The sequence below is a fragment of the Neomonachus schauinslandi genome, chromosome 5 (assembly GCF_002201575.2).
Source record: "Neomonachus schauinslandi chromosome 5, ASM220157v2, whole genome shotgun sequence".
In the NCBI taxonomy this organism is placed as follows: domain Eukaryota; kingdom Metazoa; phylum Chordata; class Mammalia; order Carnivora; family Phocidae; genus Neomonachus; species Neomonachus schauinslandi.
The window spans coordinates 96,645,250-96,664,726 of NC_058407.1; the positions used below are offsets into that span (position 1 = coordinate 96,645,250).

Consider the following 19,477-nt stretch of genomic DNA (forward strand, 5'->3'; position numbering starts at 1 on the left):
AGGGCACTTGGCTCCTGTTCCAGGAGAGAGGCAGGGGTGGGTGGACAGGTTAATGCAGCTGGCTGGGCGGTGACCCAAGCGTGACTCATGGCTGCTGGTCAGCGCCAGGTACAGGAGATGGGCCCGACGAGTGATTCCTACAGGCAAGCAGCAGGGAGGAGGTGGAGACCAGTGGACAGGACAGAAGAGCTGGTGAGATAACAGGAATGAGGCAAAATCAGAGCAGGGATGCAGCAGGATGCCCACAGCCAGCAGAGGCGGAGCGGTCCTGGGCGGCTTTGTCATTTCTGGGCGAGGGGGCAAGGGCTGAAGACCTTCCATACTAAGCAAGGAAGCACTAAGAATCCAGTGGGAAGCGTCAGCAAGCGCAGTCCCTTTCTTTCTGGTCAGACAAAGGGCTTTTTTGACCCAAGAGAGAGAGCCAGTCATATCCACATCGAGGGAAAACAGAGCCCGAGAACATATTTTTCGTCTCGTCCCGGGAGGGACTGAGGCTGGACCTAAGGAAGAGCTTGAGATTCTCAGACAACAAAAGAGGTCATGGAACCCTTTCCCAAGATGGCCAAGCAGAGGCACGGCACAGGGGTGGGATGAGGAGAGGGGCAACTCCCCAAAGAGAGACGCTGTGGGGAGGGAGGGCTCTGAGCTGGGCCTTCTAGCCCTAACCCTGCAAGGTGGCAGGCTTGGCAGGGTCGAGAGCCCAGACTCTTAGAACTGCCCTCCTTGGCCCCCAGGGCTGGGCTCCTTATCGTGTCAGGACCCTCCCCACCTCTGTAGCAGCTGTCCTTAGAAAATTCTTCCTTAGGGGCACCTGGGTGGCTCAGCTGGTTGAGCATCTGCCTTCGGCTCAGGTCACGATCTCGGGGTCCTGGGATCGAGCCCCGTGTTGGGCTCCAGGATGGGCATGGAGCCTTCATTTGGTTCTTCAAAAAGAACCAAATGTCCTCCTTAGATAGAGCTGCAGTTGGCCTCTTTAAAACTTCTAGCCTCTCTTCCTGGTTCTGTCTCTTGGAAGGAACCGTAAAGACACCTTCTCCTTCTTCACCCACCGACTCGGACAGTAGCACCGGCCATGCAGCTTGCAAAATCCACGATCAATGCTGATCCTCCTCCTGAGCTTGTTAGATAAGGAAGGAGATTCCTCCCCCGAGTCAGATGGGAAACCGAGGCTCTGAGAACCTACAGGCTTTGCAAAGGTCGCCCGGCTGTTAGGCGGAGGGGCCAGCATTGGAATCTGCTCTTAGGCTCTACTTTTTTAAGCCCGTAGAGTTACATGGTGGGTAAGAGGCAGGCAGTGCCCCCCATGTCTCCGTGGCCTGCTCTTCCCCACCAACAGTAACGATAATAAGACAATAGCAGGAGCTGCACAGTGCCTCCTCTGCTGGGTGTTTTTCTCGGGACTTTTCATGTATTAACTCTCATTTACTTCCTGTAACAACCGGATGCCGCATTTAGTCCCATTTTACAGGTGGTGAAGCAGAGGCACAGAGGATAAGTGACTGCTCCGAGGCAAACCATCTAAACAGTGGGCAAGGCTCAGACATCCACCTGCAGAGCCTGTTAGAACTTAGTTCCTTAGTTCCTTGGATGAAATGGTTTCTAGAGCTTTCACCCCCCAGGCTGTCCCTCCTTCGGAACAAGCATTAGTTTGTGAACATCTATTGGTCTTAAAATGTTGTGGCCAGAACTGAATTGAACATGCAGTCTGAGAGCTCAGAACTGACTCTAGAGGGGCTGACTTTGTCTTCAGGGGGGGCTCACAGCTGAGGGGCTGCTCCAGGGCACCTGCCTATGAACACAGCGTGGTAAAGGCTGAGGTTCCAGAGGCCGTGTGTGTGTGTGTGTGTGTGTGTGTGTGTCTTGAAGGGTTCCCCTGGGAGGCAGATTGGAAGCGCTGAGATGTGAAGAATGGGGCTGAGGAAGGGGCCAAAGAAAGGGAAGTCAAAGTTTCTACTTGGTCCCTGGAGGAGGGAGGGAGGGGAGTAGGTCCCCAGATGCACACTGGCTAGAGAGGAAGCTGGTGAGTTTCCAGTGCCCATCCTGCCTAGTGTTGGCTGAGAATGCTCTCTGAGGGTCCTCCTGGGGAGTGGGACGAAGGCCTGGGCAAATTCAATGCCCAGTGAGAAGGGCTCGTCTGTGTGAGGAGGCCACCGAGGGGCAAGGGGGAGGGAGGAGATGCACACCGGAAGGCAGCCGGGGTCTCAGCCCCTAAGTCCCTCAGTCTCCCTGCTCCTGCTAGTCTGCCCTGGGCAGGAGAAGAGGGACCAGAGGGGAGATGGCCAGCTGCAGGGAAAGGAGGTTTTGCTGCCCATTCTCAAGTGCTTCTGAGCCCAGAGGCAGAAGTAGTGGGAAAAGCAGGGACCATGAAGTCGGCCAGAGCCTGGGCTCAAATCTTGGCTCTGGGACTTCCTTGCTGAGTGGCCCTGGAGAAGCTGCCCAGGTGATGGATGGTCCTCAGTTTCCTCAGCTGTCAAAGGGAGATAGTAATGCCTGCCTGACTGAATTCTGTGAGGGTGTGCCCACCCTCCAGTGTAGGGCTGTCTGGCAGAGCAGATGGGGGGGGCGGTGACTGGGTAGGAGGTCAAGGTTCGAAGGCTGGACTGTCTTGCTAAAGCCCCATGTTTGCATTCTTTACTCCTTCCCCTGCTCTGCTCTCCTCTTGCCAGCACCCTCCTGCTTGCAGGGTAAGATCCGATGTCATTAGTGGGTTTTACTCAGTGTCACTTCTCTTGGTTCTAGGTGTCAGCCAAAGGGGAGGGAGAGATTTGTTTTCTGAAGGGGTGATATGGGAATGCATCTCTCCCCCGCCAAAAAGGAGAGAAAACCTTGAAGAGGGAGTGTTTTGTATGGAGCCTGGCCTCTTCTGGGGGTGGAGGGTGGGGTCTCATCAGAGACCTCTCTGGAAGGGGCAGGAAGGAGCTGACTGGGGGGGTGGGCTGAGGGGAGAACTGGCATAGAGACAGCCTGGGGCTCCGTGGGGAGGAGCAATGTGGCTAGAGAAGGTGATAGACCACTCTGAGTCGATGATGAGGGTGAGGGGGGTGTACAAGGCAGAAGAGAAGCACAGAGGAACTTGAGACAGCTTACGGGGATGTGGAAAGGGAATGCTCAGCCAGAGATGTGGTGGCCTATGTGAAAATAACTCCAGCCAAGGTTGGGGGACCTGGATTCTTCCTATGTGACCAAGAGAAAGATGGTTGTGTTTCCCAGGCTTCAGGCTCCTGTCCATGTCTTCCTGATATTCAGTGGCTTCTTTATTTTGTGTCACTGAATGTTTTCTTAACCCCCTGAGAGCTTCACGTCGTATGCAGATCTAGTGCTATGCCCATTTTACAGGTGGGGAAACTGAGGCTGGATTCCGAAAGGTTGAATTACTTACCAACATTACCCTGCTGAAGTGTGTGGCCGGAACACCAGGACCCACATCTGGTCAATTCTGGCTCCGGTGCTCCTTCTGGGGCAGCTTGCCAACCTCCTCAACTAGCCAGAGCTGGCAGGGACAGAGAGGAGGACAGTGTGGTGGATAGAGCGCTTTCTGACCCGGTTCCTGGCTGGGTGACCTTGAACAAGCCACCTCCCTCAGGTTTTTCACCTGCAAAAAGGAATGACAATAGTATTAGCTGACATGGCCAATAGTTTGCTGAATTACACTGAAGAGTACATTAAATAATGTCTATTCTAATACCACAGTGCCTGGCTCAGAGTAAGTGCTCAATAAAGACTAGCCATTTCTGCCATCGTTTATAATTACCAATCACAAGCAAGTCTCTGGGAGTGTCAAACACACACCTCTGACCTGAGCTACATTTTCTGAGGAGATGAGGGGCAGCTGGAGTTGATGCCTGGGGCCCAGCCAGCTAGACTTTATGAAGGAGAGAGAAACGGAGCCAAGGGGAGGAGGTAGTGAGGATATGGCCTAGAGACTGGTTAGGGCCCCTGGGGTTCTTGTAAAACAACCTTGTTTGGGCCCCACCCTTTCCCACGAAACCCGGATCTCTGGCAGTGCCCCTGACACACAGGTTTTTGACTTTTTCCCTTCCCTTCCCTTCCCTTCCTTTCCCCTTCCCTCCCTTCCTTCCTTCCTCTTACAGACAGAAAGTGTGAGTGAGGGGAGGGGCAGAGGAAGAGGAAGAGAGAGAATCTTAAGCAGGCTCCATGCCTAGCGAGGAGCCCGATGCAGGGCTCAATTTCACCGCCCCTTGACTTTTCTTTATTTTTTTATTCTTTCTTTCTTTATTTAAATATTTTATTTATTTATTTGACAGAGAGTGAGAGAGCACAAGCAGGGGAAGCAGCAGGCAGAGGGAGAGGGAGAAGCAGGCTCCCCGCTGAACAGAAAGCCCGATGCGGGGTTCAATCCCAGGACCCTGGGATCATGACCTGAGCTGAAGGCAGCCGCTTAATGACTCAGCCACCCAGGCGCCCCATTGACTTTTTCTTTAATTGAGGTATAATTGGGCGCGTGGGTGGCTCAGTCGGGTCGGCGTCTGCCTTGGGCTCAGGTCATGATCCCAGAGTCCTCGGATCGAGTCCCACGGTGGGCTCCCTGCTCAGCAGGGAGTCTGCTTCTCCCTCTCCCTCTGCCCCTCCTCCTGCTCCTTCTCTCTCTCTCTCACCTACTCTCTCTCTCAAATAAATAAAATCTTAAAAAATAATTGAGGTATAATTGATATACAATAACATGCACAAATCTTAAGTCCTCACTGAGGTTTGACAATCAAGATCCTGAACATTTCCATTACCTGGTGGCCATCTGAAGTCCATTCCTCTCCCTCTCCCATGGTCATTCTCTGACTTCTGTCACCATCAATTAGTTTGACACAATGTGAATTTGGGTTTTTTTTGCGTGTGTCTGGCTCAACTTACTGATTTTACTGACCTTAATGTTTCTGAAATTCTCCCATTCTTTTTGCCTGTATCAGCCTCCTTTTATTGCTGAGTGGTATTGATGGACATTTGGGTTGTTTTCAAGCTTTTTGGCTATTATGAATAAAACTGCTATGAACATTCACATACAAGTTTTTATGTTTTCATTGTGCTTGAATAAATAGCTAGGAGTGGAATCGGGTAAAATATCCGGAAGTGAAATTGCTGAGTCATCAGGTAGATGTGTGTTTAACTTTGGTAGTCGAGGGCTACCAAAAGGCCCTCGACTGTGCCATTTTAGACTCCCACCAGCTGCAACTCCAGCTGCTCTCCGTTCCCACCAGCATTTGACATTGTCAGTCTTTTAGGCGCCCAATTATACCTTAGGTTTAGGCTTTTTTTAAAAATTTTTTTTAAGTAGGCTCCACGCTGGGTGTGGAGCCCAATGCAGGGCTTTAACTCAGGACCTGAGAGCAAGACCTGAGCTGAAATCAAGAGTCAGATGCTTAACTGACTGAGCCACCCAGGCACTAGGTTTAGCCTTCCTAATGGATGTTAAATGGTACCTCCTCCTTTTTTTTTTAGAAGTTTGCCTTTCTTAAAATTTGTATTTTTTGTTGTAGTTGATGTACAATATTCTATCAGTTTCAGGTGTATACCATAGTGAATCAATCATTATGGCTTTAATTTGCATTTCCCTGAGGACTAATTATGTTGAACACTTTTCATGTGTTTAGTGACTATTTGTGTATATGTTTTGGTGAATTTTTACTTTATTATTTTTGTTTTGTTTTGGGTTCATTTAAAAACAATTTGCCTTTTTACTGCTGATTTGTAAGAGGTCTTTATATTGCAGGATAAATTCTTCCTAAGGTATTTTTTATTTTATTTTATTTAAATTCAATTAATTAACATGTCATGTATTATTAGTTTCAGAGGTAGAGTTTAGTGATTCATCAGTTGCTTCCTTAGATTTTTTTTTTCCAAAAAACGTTTGCCTACCTCAAGGTCATGAAGGTATCTCTGGTGTTTCCTTCTAGAATATTTCTGGTTCTGAATTTTATGTTTAGGTCTGTGATACAACCTGACTTAATTTTTGTGTATAAACTGAGGTAGAGTTTGAGTTTCCTTTTTTTTTTCTTCTCAATACAGCATACAGCTGTTCCAGCACCATCTGTTTGAAAAAATTATTTCCTCCATTGAATTGAATTGGTGTTTTGGTCAAAACTCGGTTGACTGTATACATGTGAGTTTTGTCTGTCCTTACATAAGCACTACATTGTTTTGCTAACTGTGGCTTCCCTCTAAGTTTGAAGTCAGATAAAGTACTCCAACTTTGCTCTTTTCCAAAATTGTCTGAGGGGTGCCTGGCTGGCTCAGAAGAGTGTGTGACTCTTGAGTTCAGGGTTCTGAGTTCGAGTCCCATGTTGGGTGTAGAGATTACTTAAAAATAAATAAATAAACTTAAAAACAAAATTGTTTTGGCCACTCTACATTCTTTCCATTTCCACATGCGCCTTAGAATCAGCCTGTCCGTTTCTTCAGAATGTCTGCTGAAATGTTGGTACGGATTGTGCTGAACCTCAACACCAATTTGGGAGACACCTTAACTATACAGAGTTTCTGACCCATGAACTCATGTAACTCTCCATTTGTTTTGGCCTTTGAGTTCTCTCAGCATGATTTTCAGGATAGAGCTCTTGCCTATCTTTCATTAAATTTATTCCTGGTATTTGATGTTATGTTATTTAATATGGTTTTGTTTTGTGATTTCATTTTTCCATCTTTTTGTTGCTAATATGTAGAAATACAATTAATTTTTGTACGTTGGTTTTGTATCCTACAACCTTGTTGAATTTATTAGTTCTAGGTTGTGTGTATTTTGTTTTGGTAGATTCTAGCCCTAAGGCACTGCTACTATGGACTTTCATGATGGAGATGGTAATAGGGCCTGTACTGAGAAGGAATGTGATGATTTATACTGGACAGTGTTTAACTTCTGGTGTTGGGCCCCACCCATCACTCATTAAAACTGAGTCTTTGATGCGAGGGGCCGTGTGCGGCATTTGTAGTTTTAAAGTTCCTGGGGAGATTCTAGAAGTGCAGTTAAGCACCCCTAATTTAGAAGGTGCCGGGTGGCAGACGGGCCCAAAGGCCCCGACCCACACAGCGCGGTCCGAGCGAGCGTGTGGGCGCAGAACGAGGCCACACCCTCTCCCGCTTCGGCAAAGGGCAGACGAGTTCCGGGTTCCCAACGCGGCCCGGGCGAGTGGGAGGAGAGCGCCCCACAGCCAGGCGCCTCCCGCCTCTCCCTTCTGATAAACAGGCCGTAATAAATGCCGTCACCGCAGGGGCTCACGGTCGCCTCCACTGCCCCCGCGGAACACCTTGTCTACACCCCCACGTCCCCCGTCCTCCGAGAGAGCCCTGGAGCCACCAGAGCTATTCCCCGCAGGCTTCTCCTTGATGAACCGACCTCACCGGTTTCGGGCGAGGAAACTGAGGCCCGCAAGGGCCAGGCACTCGCGCGAGGCCGTCCCCCAGTCCGCCCCTCCTCCCATCGCCCCTTCTAGGTACACGCAAATTAAAGAGGAGCTGGAGGAGCTGGACCGCATCACAGAGCAGACGCTCTACGATCTGTACAAATACAACTCCTCCAACACCCTGGGGGCCCACCCCCGCGGTCGCCGCGACCTCTGGGAGACCTGGCCGCACCCCCTGCAGCGCCTGGCGGTCCCGGCCCCGCCCTCCCGGGCCCGCGCAGCCCGCAGCACCGCCTCCATTGTGCGGGACCACAACCCCCAAGTGAACTGGAAGGACTGGAAGATCGGCTTCCAGCTGGTAAGGCCCCGCCCCCGGAGGCCCCGCCCCCGGAGGCCCCGCCCCGCCCCGGCGTCCCGGCCCCCGGGTTCCGCCGGCGCCCTGGACTGGGCTACCTTTCCGGACCCCGCCTCTGTTGCCTAGCGACGGGAGGCGGGACCTCGCCGGCCCGCTGGCGAAATACATTAATTGAATAACTTATCATCTCTCTGCCGGCTTGTGGGGTCTCCTCGCCCCCGCCTCCGTTGGGAGCGTTCCAGCGGCCGGAAGTCAAATCCGTTGTGGAAAAAGCACCTTTCTGAATCGTCAGGCCCCACTGGTGGGACTCAGTTGGGACCCATCAGTAGGGAACTGGGGCTCTGCGGGCCTAAGAGAGAATAAGGAGACAGGAAAAAGACTTTAAAAAAGTGTTTTAATAAAAAATAAAATGGAGAATAAGCGGAAGTGGGAGAGTAACAGAGGAAAGAAGAGAGACCCCGTTTGGGGACAGTGGACCATACAGCCAGGAGACCTGGGTTCTCGTCCTGGCGCAGTTGCTAGGGCAAACCTCTTGATTCCTCGGTCTTCCCATCAGTAAAATGGGGAGAGGAATGCTTGCTCCACCCTCTTGCGCAGACTGTATAAATGACCCACAAGGTGTGCACAGCTCCGGGTCTCCTTGGCCAACCACTCCCTTAAGCCCATGGTTTCCTGGTCCACTGTCCTCCGGGCTTCAGCTTCTGTCTGCCTTCTGTTCTTCCCCACTCCTGGCTCCCCACCCCTGTCTATCAGTCCTCGGGACCCCAGACCACTCATCCTTTGACCTCAGCCTGCCCTGCAGCCTGGACCCTGCTGCTGGCCCTCTGACACCCTGTGGTCTCTGTGTCTAGTGCAACCAGAACAAATCGGACTGCTTTTACCAGACTTACTCGTCAGGGGTGGATGCAGTGAGGGAGTGGTACCGCTTCCACTACATCAACATTGTCTCGTGCCTGGGGGACACTTCTCCGTCCCCGGGGGAGGACATGCTGGACAACTTCATCTTCGCCTGCCGCTTCAACCAGGCCCCCTGCAATCAGGCGTGAGTCCCTCCTGCCTGGCTCCCTGCTCCCCACAGGGTCTCCTTCCCCGAGGCCCATCTGAGGCTCATATGGGCAGCGCCCAGGAAATGCTCAGGTGCAGGGAGGAGAGGGAAGCGCCTCAGGTCCACACCTCTGTCCCGTGGATTATCCTGCAGGGCTTCTGCCGCTCTCGCTGCCTGCGGCGCTGGGTGTGAGTCAGACAGCTGAATATGGATGCCCTGGGAAGGCTGGAGTTGAGCCCTGGCTCTGAGACTCCAATGGCTGGAAGTATGCTTTTCCATCTTTCTAAGGCCTCTTCGTCACTAGCCCCAAACTTAAGAGTGCCTGGGAGGTCATCTTCTTGGAGAAGGTGGACAGTAATGGTTTGGTGGAAATAGCACGGATTGAATGAGGGAGCGAATCTGGGTCCCTGCTGTGGCTCTGTAACTTCCCGGCCAGGTGACTCTAGGCATTTCACATCACTCTGCAGAGCCCGTTTCTTTGTAAAATGGGGGGTGGGGGGTGGGCAATGAGATCCATTCAATGTTCATCCAACAAATACTGTTTACTATCTGGGCTGTGTGCCAGTCACTGTTTTAGGAATCTGGGATATACCGAATGGGAAAAATAATATAATCTTTGGCCTTTTGGCACTTTTTTTCAAGCGATGAGGATGTTGATTATACCCATCTCCAAGTTCATGAGATAAATGTGAGGGCATTTTGTAAACCGCAGGGAGAAATGGGTCTCATTGCTCTTGAACTCCAACAGGTGAATGTGGCTTGCCCTAGGCCGCCAGGCCAGCCCTAGCTAAGGATCCTTCCCACTCCCCTGCACTGCCCGCCAGGCATTCCCTCTGCCAGAACTTGTCATTATGTCCTTGCAAAGAGGTCATGGCAGGTGGCAGCCTCTGGCCTCTCCTACTCCCGCCTTCCCCTCCTCCTGCTGCTGCTTGATCTTCACGTTTTCAGGTGCCATCTCGCTGTCTCTGCCAGGCTGAGGAAGGGTGCTGAAGGGCCCTTCCTTCTCATGACGCTGCAATGCACCTGCTTCTCATGTCACCTCCTTCTGCTCCCACGCTCACCTGGCACACACACTCTGGCCAGCGCAAGATTCTGTTCCTGTTTCTCGTCCTCATGTTTGTTTGAAGACAGGCGCTACCTGCTGGGAAGCTTACACCTGCCACCTAAATGTCACCTTCCCAATGGTCCTCTCACTGTGCCAGCCCCGTGCTTACCTCCCCATCAGCGGCAAGTCCAGAGTTCATCTCAGTCTTGACGGTTAGGTCATTTCCTTAGCTCAGAGCCTCATCATTTCTCACCCAGCTTATCATAATCCCCTCACCTCCCATTGTCTTTCTGACTCCAAATCCTCTTTATTCTGTAGCTCTTCCAGTTAGTCCTGCTTAAAATCCTCCACTGTCTCTCATGGCCTCCAGAATCGAATTGAAGCCCCTTATCATGGCTTTCTCCTTCTCTCCGTAATCTTTTCTTTAATGCCAGCTTGATCGAGATACAACACACCATAAAATTCATCCTTTAAATGTATACCATTCAGTGATTTTTAGTATAGTCACAGAATTGTGCAAGTGCAATCCAATTTAAGAACATTTTCCTCACCCTGAAAAGAAACCCTGCACCTACTAGCAGTCACTCTCCCCATTCCCTCCCCTCCTCCAGGCCCTGGAAAGCAGGAATCTACTTTCTGTCTCTATGGATTGCCTATCGTGGGCATTTCATATGCATAGAATCATATTCTATGTGGCCTTTTTTCTCTGGCTTCTTTCACTCAGCACAATGTTTTCAAGGCCCGTCCATGTTGTAACAGCACTTCATTCTTTTTATTTATTTTTTTAAAGATTTTACTCATTTACTTTAGAGAGAGAGAGAGAGCATGAATGAGGGGTCGAGGGGGGGGAAGCAGAGGGGGAGGGAGATGCAGGCTCCCCACTGAGCAGGGAGCCTGTCACACGTCTCGATCCCAGGACCTTGAGATCATGACCTGAGCCGAAGGCAGACGCTTAACTGACTGAGCCACCCAGGTGCCCCCCTACCTTTTTAAAAAAGATTTATTTATTGGGTTAAATAAATAAATTTATTTATTTATAATAAATAAATTTTTATATATTTATAAATATATATTTATAAATATAATAAATTATAAATATATATTTATAAATAAATAAAGGGGGAACTAAGGTTTAGACATGTGAGAAGCTAGGGAAACTGCTAAAGTCTTCATAATGCAACACAGTGACAGAAGAGCGCTCACAAGGCCAGTGAGGTCAGGTGGCCTGGAGGGAAGAGACTGGGCTAGAAGGCAGAGGACCTGTTTTGAGTTCCAAGTTTGTCATCACTGTTTGTGTGACCTCGGGCAGCTCCTTGACCTCTCTGAGCCCTGGCTTCCTCTTCTGTGATGTGGGGGTGATGCTCTCCCAGGCTATTGGTTGGAGTGGCTTAGGGAGCGTGGGTAAAGCTCCCAGGGTGTGTTGGCACATAGTAGGTGGTCAGGAAACAAAGGTCACTGGAAGTCCTGCTCTCTCTGGCCCCCTACACTTTCCTTTATGATCCTACTTTCTCTCTCTCCTGAACAGGAATTACTCTCACTTTCACCACCCGATGTATGGGAACTGCTACACTTTCAATGGCAAGAACAACTCTAACCTCTGGATGTCTTCCATGCCCGGGATCAAAAATGGTGAGCCACTCCTCATTCCCACCATCCCTGACCTCTGCCTCAGGGCTTCCCATGGCCCTGCTCACCCGCTTTTACCCACCTCGTGCTCACGTCTTAAGAGATGCTGTGTGCCGCTGGGCCTCCCCACAGTGTGCCTATCTCTATCCTGGAAGGAGTCTTCCCTGTTCTTTGTCCCCCATGGGCACCACAGACTCGATTCCAGGTGTGATAGGAATCCTGTCCCAGTTCTGCCTGCCCACCCCCGAATCCAGCTCGGGGGTTGCCAAATCCCTACGTGAGTCTTCCTGGCCTTGCCCTCCCCTGGAGCATTAGAGACTGGGCAGGTGGGAGAGGGGGTTCCGTTCCCTACCACTTCTCCAAGACCTCCCCCACTCTGCTCCCTCTGCACCCCCAGGTCTGTCCCTGACGCTGCGCACAGAGCAGAATGACTTCATCCCGCTGCTGTCCACGGTGACTGGGGCCAGGGTAATGGTGCATGGGCAGGATGAGCCTGCCTTCATGGATGACGGCGGCTTTAACTTGCGGCCTGGCGTGGAGACCTCCATCAGCATGAGGAAGGTAAGGGTGCTGCCTGGGAGGCCTGGGAGGAGAGCCGCAGGTTGGAGAGGGCAGGGGAGGTGACTCGACAGCCAGAAGACCGGAGAGGGAGTTCATGTGGGGTGGGTCTGAGGCGGGTGGAGGTCTTCAGGAGCAGAATCGGGAGCAAGGGGCTGGAGAAGTAGGGACCTGAGGAGGGACCATGGGTGGGAGTGCTGAGAAGGGTTCGGGACGTGCCTAGGGTTCCCAGGGTGCTCTGTCCTTGCAAGTAGCACTGGGATGGGCATTGGGGGCCCCTGGGGGCATGTTTTGAAATGGCGAGACAGACCAGAGAGGCTGGCAGGGTAGGAGATATAAACCCTCTGGACTGAGGGAAGACAGAGAATTCAGGAAGGGCCTGGGCCACTTGCTCTGACCTCTGACCTCTGACTTCATTGTGCGTGTGGGTGTGCAGGAAGCCCTGGACAGACTTGGGGGCAACTATGGTGACTGTACCAAGAATGGCAGCGATGTCCCTGTGGAGAACCTTTATCTTTCCAAGTACACACAGCAGGTGAGACCAACCTGTTTCTATGGCAACCATCTCCCAGGCCTGCCCTGTTGGTCCGTCGAAAGTTGGAGGGGTGTATGTGTGTGTGAGTTACAGGTGGAAAGAGGGGTGCAGAGAATGGTTTGTCCTTCCCTTCTGGGGCTGTGTGGGGGGAGGGCAGGCCTGAACCCCCTTTCCCGCCACCCCCATCTCCTCCAGGTGTGTATCCGCTCCTGCTTCCAGGAGAACATGATCAAGGAGTGTGGCTGTGCCTACATCTTCTATCCATTGCCCAAGAATGCGGAGTTCTGTGACTACAGGAAGCATAATTCCTGGGGTGAGACCACAGGGAGCCCCTGGTCTGCCCCGGGGCCCCAGGGCTTTCTTGGAGTGGAAGCACGCGCTCCCCTCTGGGTCCCTCTGTGACGCTAATTCTCTCTCTCTCTCTCCTGTGTTCCAGCCCTTAGACTCACCTCTCAGTTTCTTCTCACTCTTTCTCTCTCCTCTATCCCTGTTCCTCCCTCCCAGCTTCTCTCTCTGTGTTTTGGCTTCTGTGTGTTTATAGAGAATCACCCCATTTAAAAATGACTCACAGTGTAAGGAAGGAAAAGCACGCGAGGAAAGTCTTCCTCGCTCACTCCACACTCTGCCTGCTGAGGTTCTAGTGCACACTCTGCCTGTAGCTTCCCCGTCTCACTTGCCAGGTGCTGGGCAAGGCACAAGACCGCTCACTGGGTGCCGGAAGAAAATACTAGAAGTTACATGTATCTGTCCAATTCCCTAACATCTTCCATTCTATATATGTTTTATAATGTACCTAATGGATCAGTTCTGTAGTAGCAAGTATGGAATTTATAAATCAATACATACAGAGTTACTTATTTAAGATTTTTTTTAAAAGATTTATTTATTTGTGGGGGAGAGAGAGCACATGGGGGGGGTGGGGAGGTGCAGAAGGAGCAGGAGAGAGGAACCCAAGCAGACTTTGCGCTGAGTGCAGAGCCTGACACGGGGCTCGATCTCCCAACTCTGAGATCACCACCTGAGCTGAAACCAAGTGTCAGAGGGGTGCCATCCAGGCACCCGAATTTAAGAATTTTTTACCTACAGGAGGGCATAATCAAAAAAGTTTGGAGAGCACTGAAATCTCCTTTTTATCCTGGTTTAGGAGTAGACAAATCCCTGTTCCTTTCTATAACTATAGCTGGGTTATGCTGCATGGAAGCTCTGTTCTAGGAACCTAAGAGGGAAAGAAAATCCCAAACAAGAAACTAGAAAATAGAGGACTGGCAATCCTGCCGCACCTGAATGGTCCTCCCGAGGTCCTCCTCCCCGGGCTCCCCTGGGCCCAGCTCTCCTCCTGCTGGTGGCCATTGCTGGAGGAGATGAGCCTCCACACATGTAAGAGGATGGGGCAGACCCCTCTCTTGGTTCTGTCCCTGTGGATCTTTCTGCCTCCTCCCTTCCCTGGGGGTGCTCCCCACGGATATCTCCCCTGCCCTGTACTTGGTAGTCCCGGCCTCCTGTTCTCATCTCTCCTGCCTTAGGTCAGAGCGCACCAGAGCTGGAGGGAAACTCCGGGGCCATCTGACGTCACCGGCTCCTTTCTCAGATGAGCAGGCTGAGGCCCAGGGGGAAGATGTGATGTGATGTCCCCCCTCCCACGTGCAGAGCAGGGACTCCCCACCCACTGCTCCTCGCTGCCCCCAATGATTTCTAAATGGCTGTGAGCTTGAGGATCTGTGAGAGAAAAATAATAATGCTGATTGCTGAGAAGCCAGGAGGATGGGGGAGAGGAACTGGGGGACATGGTCTGCTGTTTCCTAAGGACTCCTGACTCCCCAGAGGAAAGGGCCCAGCTGCCCCCCACGCTTTGCTGTTCCAGACCTCCCTAGTCCTTGCAGAACGAAGTGATTTGGGTCAGAAATGGAGGACTTCCAGAACGGGCAACAAAGTAGCAAGAATGACACAATAACCTTACTTAGAACTTGGCAAATAGGGGAGAAGGGGGATCCATAGACTCACCCCCCACCTTTTTAGGTAACAACTTTATTGAGATCATTTCTGTCCCAGGTAATTCACCCATTTAAAGTGCACAATTTGATTTTAGTATAGTTTTAGTTTTCAGTATAATCACGGAGCTGTGTGGCAGCCACAGTCAACTTTAGAACATTTCCACCACTCCCAAAAGAAACTTTTTACCCATTAGCACTCTCTGAGCTCCCCATGTCCTGCGCCCGCAGCCCCCTGCCCCACCCCTGGGAACCACTAATCTACTTTCCATCTCTACAGATTTGCCTATTCTGGACATTTCATGTGAATGGAATCCTGTGCTATGTGGTCCTTTGTGACTGGCTTCTTGTATTTAGCATAGCATTTTCAAGGGTCATCCACCTTGTGGCATCTATTGGTACTTGGTTCCTTTTCAGGGCTGAATAATATTCCATTGTACATCTCTGCCTTGTGTTTTTACCCGTTCATCAGTAGACGGACACTTGGGTTGTTTCTATTTCCTGTTTCTCTTTTGTGTGTGAACCTATGTTTCAGTTCTCTTGGGTATATACCTAGGAGTGGCATTTCTGGGTCATCTCGTAACTCCGTGTTCGACATTTTGAGGAACTGCCAGACTCTTTTCCAAAGCGGCCGCAGCATTTCACGTTCCCAGCAGCAATGTAGGAAGGTTCTAGTTTCTTCACATCCTCCCCGATACTTATTTATTTATTTTTTTAATGGCCACCCTGGTGGGTGTGAAGTGGCATCTCATTGTGGTTTAAGCTCATATTTCTTACACAGTTGTTCCCGGTTTTCTTTTTGATTTTAGATTTTTGTCCATATCCTACTCATCTTTACATAGATGTGTCCTGGGTTGTTTTTTGGTTTGTTTGTTTGTTTTTAAATTTTCCTGACTTAGCCTAATTTCTTAAACACTTTCTCGTGCTACCACTCAGGAGGCATCCCTGTAACGCTACTTGTAATGTGGGTACGCTCCTATCTTGGGAGACCTCTTGGGTCTGGGGTGGAGAAGGTGGAAGTGCCCCAGGAAAATGGGCACCTCTCTGTACCCACAGGTTACTGTTACTATAAGCTTCAGGATGCCTTTTCCTCGGACCGCCTGGGCTGTTTCACCAAGTGCCGGAAGCCATGCAGGTGAGTGTCTCCGTCCCCTGGGGCACAGGTTGGGTCGCTGGCCACTTGGCTGGGGAGAGTCCAGGGTACTTGGCTAAGCCTTTGAGCGGGAGAACCTCACCTCAATCACTGAGTTCCTTTCTCCATCCCCAGTGTGACCAGCTACGAGCTCTCTGCCGTTTATTCACGATGGCCCTCAGTGACATCCCAGGTAAAGTGGGGAAGGGGAGGGATAGGGGATGTGTGTTTGTGTGTGTGTGTGTAACACTGTGGTCTTCTCTGGGTATGTATATGGATGTGTTTGATGCCACATCCAACCCTATAAGCCTGAAGAGTATGGGGTGACCCCATTGACACCCCCATTCTTTTTCAGGACTGGATCTTCCAGATGCTATCCCGACAGAACAATTATACCATCAACAACAAAAGGTCAGTCCTACCCTGATCTGGCTGTGGAGAGGAGTCCTTGGGAGGGAAAACCAATCTAGGAAGAGGACGTGACTGGGGGAGGGTGTTTGTGAGGGTCTGAGAAGTTAATCCATTGCCATTTCTTCCTACCCTCTCCTCAACTCCAAAGAAATGGGGTTGCCAAACTCAACATCTTCTTCAAGGAGCTGAAATACAAAACCAATTCTGAGTCTCCCTCTGTCACGGTATGTCCTTATTGAGCCGACGATTCTCTTAGAGGTCTTAGCGGATGGCTGTCAGGGAAAACAAGGGGGTGCCTCTGTGGGGCCACAGGGGTCTGGGCCTTGAAGGTAGGGGAAAAGGAAAGGATGGGAGGGCAAGGGTGAGGTTGAGAAGGTTGGAAGAAGGGGACCTTGGCTGGGGGATGAAGTCTCTGGGCATGGTGAGAGGGAAGGGTGTGCCAGATGGGTATGACTGGGACAGAAGGAAGGGGTCCAGGGGACCACCAAGAGGCCGAAAGGAGTGGGTGAGGGCCTCGTGGAAGGAGGGATGGGGCTCTTCTTCCACCTCTGCCCTAGTGATCAGTGTGCCCTTTTCCCTTACAGACGGTCACCCTCCTGTCCAACCTGGGCAGCCAATGGAGCCTGTGGTTCGGCTCCTCGGTGCTGTCTGTGGTGGAGATGGCCGAGCTCATCTTTGACCTCCTGGTCATCACATTCCTCATGCTGCTCCGGAGGTTCCGAAGCCGATACTGGTCTCCGGGCCGAGGGGGCAGGGGTGCCCAGGAGGTGGCCTCCACTCCGGCTTCCTCCCTCCCCTCCCATTACTGCCCCCGCTCCACATCCCCCTCCCCACCCCCACCAGGCCCTGCCACTTCCCCAGCCTTGACAGCCCCTCCACCTGCCTATGCCACTCTGGGCCCCTGCCCTTCTCCGTCCAGCTTGGTGCGGACTGACTACTCTGCCTATACTCTGGAGGAGCCCTGAGAGGGAAAGAGCATGTCCCCCCTCCACCCAAGGCAGGCGCTTCCCCTGGTGGGAGGGGACCAGGCTTGGCAGGATGAGAGAAAGTTTGGGGACTTCCTCTCAGAACTGCCCAACTGCCTTTGGTGTGGGGGAGGGAAGCAGGATGGACAAGGGGCTACAGAAATGGCCCAGTGAACAGGGGCCAAGGAACCTGCCTGGCATTGCCCTGTCTTCCGCCCTGTCCCCTCTGGTCCTGCCTCTAGAAGATGCTGATTTCCCAACCTGAGCGCAAACAAGTCCACTTTTCCCTTGGATCAGCCAGTCCAAACTTGGAGCTTCGACAAGGAACCTTCCTAGGAAACCACTGGTGACCGGAAACAAAAACAAGGGCACACAAAGGCATGCACACTTCCTACCCAGAGATGACTGAAGCCAACCCCGGGCCTGGCCACACTGCTTTCCAGTGACACGTTTGCTCCTCTTCTTGAACTTGAGTGGGGAACCCCACCCAAAAGCCCCCTTTGTTAGTTCTTGGGCAATTCTCCTTCCCAGGGCAGGGGCTGGAGCAGACCGATGTAGTAAAGGCTTGGCCATGCCTAGTTGGCCCCAGGACTCTTCCAGCCTCATCTACCCTGCACCCCAACAGAGCCATACCCCAATGCCTCTGCGTCCTTCATACCTTCGCATATTGGCCCGAGTTCTTTCCTCAGCCTGGAAGCCTGGAGAATTCCTGCGCATCCCTTAGAACCCTATTCTGGCACCACTACTTCTGTGAAGAGTTCTGCTCCTTCTTGTCTTCCCCAGAATTGATCACTTCCCTCTCCCCTGGACTCCCATAGCACGGCATAACATCTGTTGGAGAGTTGATGTTGGCTTATGCTTTCTTGTTCCTTTGTGTCTGCCTCCCCAACTAGACTGAGCTCCTTGTGGTCAGGGACGGAATCTTGTTCATTTATGTATCCTCAGAGTCTAGCCCAGTGTCCCGCTTGGAGCAAGTAGGCAGGTGCTCAATAAATGTTTGCTGCATAAGGAATGTCTGGAGAGCTGTATGGGGGCACCATCAAGGGGGTAGGGAGTGGATGCAAGTCCCTGGGTCACTGCCCAAGCTCCTCAGAGGTCCCAGGGTGGGGCGAGGGGCCAGACTTCCATAGCCCTTGGCTTCACTATGGAAGCAACCATTCTTCAGGGGCGTTGGCAGAGACAAACTGGACCGCCAGCTCTGCCATGGGCATTGCTGGACATCTGCTAGGTGGCCATCACCACGTTAGGTGGGAGGGCGAAGCCGTGATGCCGCTCCCCTCAGGACACCTACTGGGCAGTGCTTGGGGTGACTCACCCTCGTCCACGATTTGAACTTCCTTTCCCTCCCCAACTTTGCTTACTGTCATCAGTCATCCACCTCTCCAACTGCTAAGTGCAATTGGAGTGACTCTCCTCCCAGTTACAAGATAATGCCCTCACCTGCCCACCTCCCCATCAACTGCCCAGTAGTTCGTGGGGGCGGGGTGCGGGGGGAGGATGAGACTCAGGCCAGTTCCTTCTGGAACTTCAAAGCCTGGTATATTCTTATTCTCTCATCATTGCAGAGAGCAGTGGCAGGAATCCGCCTGTTTTTATTAGAGGAGAAACAGGGATGTGTGAGTGGAACCCCAGTTTTTGGAATGCCGGTTCCTTTCTCCACTCTAGCATCAGACCTGGATCCTGGAAGTTACTCTTCCTCACCATCTTCGAGGACACCTCCCTGCTGCCTTGGTCTTACCCCTCTCAATTACAATCTGCCCTGTCCTGAGGAGCCACGGGAACCTTGGGGAAAGGGGGGGTGGTGAAGGGAGCAGAGAGGTAGAAAAGGTTGTGACCAGGAACTGACGTGAGGACTTCTGACTTCCCTTTCCTAGACTTGAGCCGATGAGGGGAAAATGGTGGTGTCACAACAGTCTCCTCGGTCCGAGCCCTCAGGTTCAGCCTGTCCTTGTCTGCTCTCTGGGCCTTGCTTCTCCCGGTCCCCAGCCCCTCTCCTCTGGCTGCAGGACGAAGCTGGCTCTGTTGTGGACAAGCTCAATCAGCTCCTCCCCACCCCCCCACCCCTCAACAGCCCACACTGGAGTTTCTCGCGGCCCACTGCATTTCCACCCTGAGCTGTTTATGTCTTATCTATACATACCCTTGGACCCCAGGGTTAGGAGTCAGAATGGATGTCAGAGAAGAAAGGCTTTAGGTTGCCTTCTTTTCCTTATTGAGGAGGTTGGCAGGTGACGTGACTTGCCCAAGCTCCTAATTCTTACAGAACCAGCCAGATCTCCTGCTATGACCCATCCTGTCTCCCTGTGAGACATGGAGTCAGATGACAGGGCTGGGGCTAGAACCCAAGTCACCCAGACTTGGAGTCCAGTGTCCTTTCCATCACTCGGCTGCTGTGTGGGGTGTGTGTGTGTGTGTGTGTGTGACGTGGCAGGGGAGAGGGGGGTCTGTGCTCTTTCTTCTTCATCTGT

At 51.8% G+C, this 19,477-nt stretch overlaps 1 protein-coding gene across 2 annotated transcripts in view; it reads left to right on the forward strand.

Annotated features, from left to right (window-relative positions):
* The window catches only part of SCNN1A (sodium channel epithelial 1 subunit alpha), a 24,136-nt gene extending 6,119 nt beyond the window's left edge, over positions 1–18,017 (forward strand). For both annotated transcript variants that reach the window (XM_021690807.1, XM_021690806.1), the window contains exons 3-13: positions 7,440–7,707; positions 8,556–8,746; positions 11,320–11,423; positions 11,818–11,981; positions 12,415–12,513; positions 12,709–12,826; positions 15,558–15,636; positions 15,769–15,826; positions 15,989–16,044; positions 16,193–16,268; positions 16,629–18,017. In XM_021690807.1, the coding sequence (XP_021546482.1) occupies positions 7,440–7,707; positions 8,556–8,746; positions 11,320–11,423; positions 11,818–11,981; positions 12,415–12,513; positions 12,709–12,826; positions 15,558–15,636; positions 15,769–15,826; positions 15,989–16,044; positions 16,193–16,268; positions 16,629–17,009 (1,594 nt within the window). In that variant the 3' untranslated portion in view covers positions 17,010–18,017. The remainder of the gene's footprint in view (positions 1–7,439; positions 7,708–8,555; positions 8,747–11,319; positions 11,424–11,817; positions 11,982–12,414; positions 12,514–12,708; positions 12,827–15,557; positions 15,637–15,768; positions 15,827–15,988; positions 16,045–16,192; positions 16,269–16,628) is intronic.
* The last annotated feature ends 1,460 nt before the right edge of the window (positions 18,018–19,477 follow it).